General features: G+C 50.0%; 1 protein-coding gene across 1 annotated transcript; it reads right to left on the reverse strand.

Moving 5' to 3' along the window:
* On the reverse strand, positions 1-1,038 carry LOC131428567 (uncharacterized). Its single transcript, XM_058592616.1, has one exon. The coding sequence runs from the start codon at positions 1,036-1,038 to the stop codon at positions 1-3; it is 1,038 nt and encodes a 345-aa protein (XP_058448599.1).
* Positions 1,039-1,519: the final 481 nt, after the last annotated feature.

A 1,519-nucleotide genomic window follows, 5' to 3' on the forward strand; every position in this document is an offset into this window, starting at 1 on the left:
TTACTGAATGATCCCCCAGGGATTGGCGTCTGCTTCTCGACACAGTCTCTTGTAGCAATTTGATTTGCTACGCTTAATCTCCCGTTTGAAAGCGGACCTGGCTTCCCGAAAAACCGACTTGCGTTCCTCTATTTCTGTTTCTGTCCTTGCTCTCCGGGCCCGCCTCCTGGCTCTGAGGGAAGCAGCTCGTAACGTACTGAGCGTCTCGTTCCACCAGTAAGCTGGGCGGCGGCTATTCGTTGGTTCCGATTTTCGCAGCATTGTGGTGTCGCAAGCCATCACCATTCTTCTTTTCAGTTCGGTCGCATCGATATTATCGACGCCGCCGTCCGGTCGAAGTGCCTCAATAAAGAGGTCCTTGTTAAAGGTTTTCGTCTTCCACTTCCGCCCATCGGTAATCCTTCTCCGTGTCGCCACTGGGATTCGTTGGCCGATGCGATAGTGTATCGCTTGGTGATCGCTATGAGTGTATTCCTCGCTCACTTTCCAATTCATGTTTGCTGTCAGATTAGGACTGCAGAACGTGACGTCGACGATCGACTCTCTACCGTCTTTCCGAAATGTACTATCGGAGCCTTCATTACACAATCGTACTTCTAACTTTGCTAAAGCTTCCTGCAGGATGTATCCTCTTGCATTGGTTACTCTGCTGCCCCACTCCACCGCCCAGGCATTAAAGTCTCCTCCTATGACTACTGGTTTTCGTCCGATTAGCTTATTGGTCAACTGTTCCAGCACCTGGCTAAACTGCTCCACTGTCCACCTCGGAGGGGTATAGCAACTGCATGCAAAGACGCCGTTAATCTTAGCAATCACGAAGCCTTCACTTGCGCTCTCAACCACTTCCTGTATAGGGAATCTTCCCATGACGTGTATCGCGGCCATTCCTGTTCTATCTGACACCCAGTTGCCGTTATCAGGGGGAACTTGATACGGCTCTGAGATTATCGCAACATCGCACTTCGTTTCTGTCATTGACTGCCATAACAGTTGCTGTGCGGTATCACAATGATTCAGATTTATCTGGGTTATCTCCATTACTGTTGACCCGCAGTCGCCCTCTTGTAGGCAGGGCACTTGAAGCTACCAGTCTGATGAACATCTCCCTCCTCCGAAGTGCAAAGCATACACTTCGGTTTTTGCGTGCAGTCTCTCGCAACATGACCCATCCCTCCACATTTCCAGCACATGTTGGATCTGTCGGGGCCTTTACAAGCTCCTGCTCGATATCCAAAGTCCAAACACTTGAAGCATCTTTCCGCTCTCTTTTCCACTCGCGGTACAGCTCTCAGTAGACACCGCGACCATCCGATCGTTATTTTACCTACCTCCAATGCCTTGTTAGCAGCAATTGTTGGTAGACGAATCAACGCGGTCTGTGTGCCACTATATGCTTTCCTTAGACGGATCATAATTTGCACGTCGCCCAGGTTGCACTGTGTCTTAAGTGCACCGCTTAGCTCCTCTGCTGAGGTGACCTCATCTAGGTCCTTGCATATAATCATCGTTTCCGGGCATA

This window comes from Malaya genurostris, chromosome 2 (genome assembly GCF_030247185.1).
Source record: "Malaya genurostris strain Urasoe2022 chromosome 2, Malgen_1.1, whole genome shotgun sequence".
Taxonomy (NCBI): domain Eukaryota; kingdom Metazoa; phylum Arthropoda; class Insecta; order Diptera; family Culicidae; genus Malaya; species Malaya genurostris.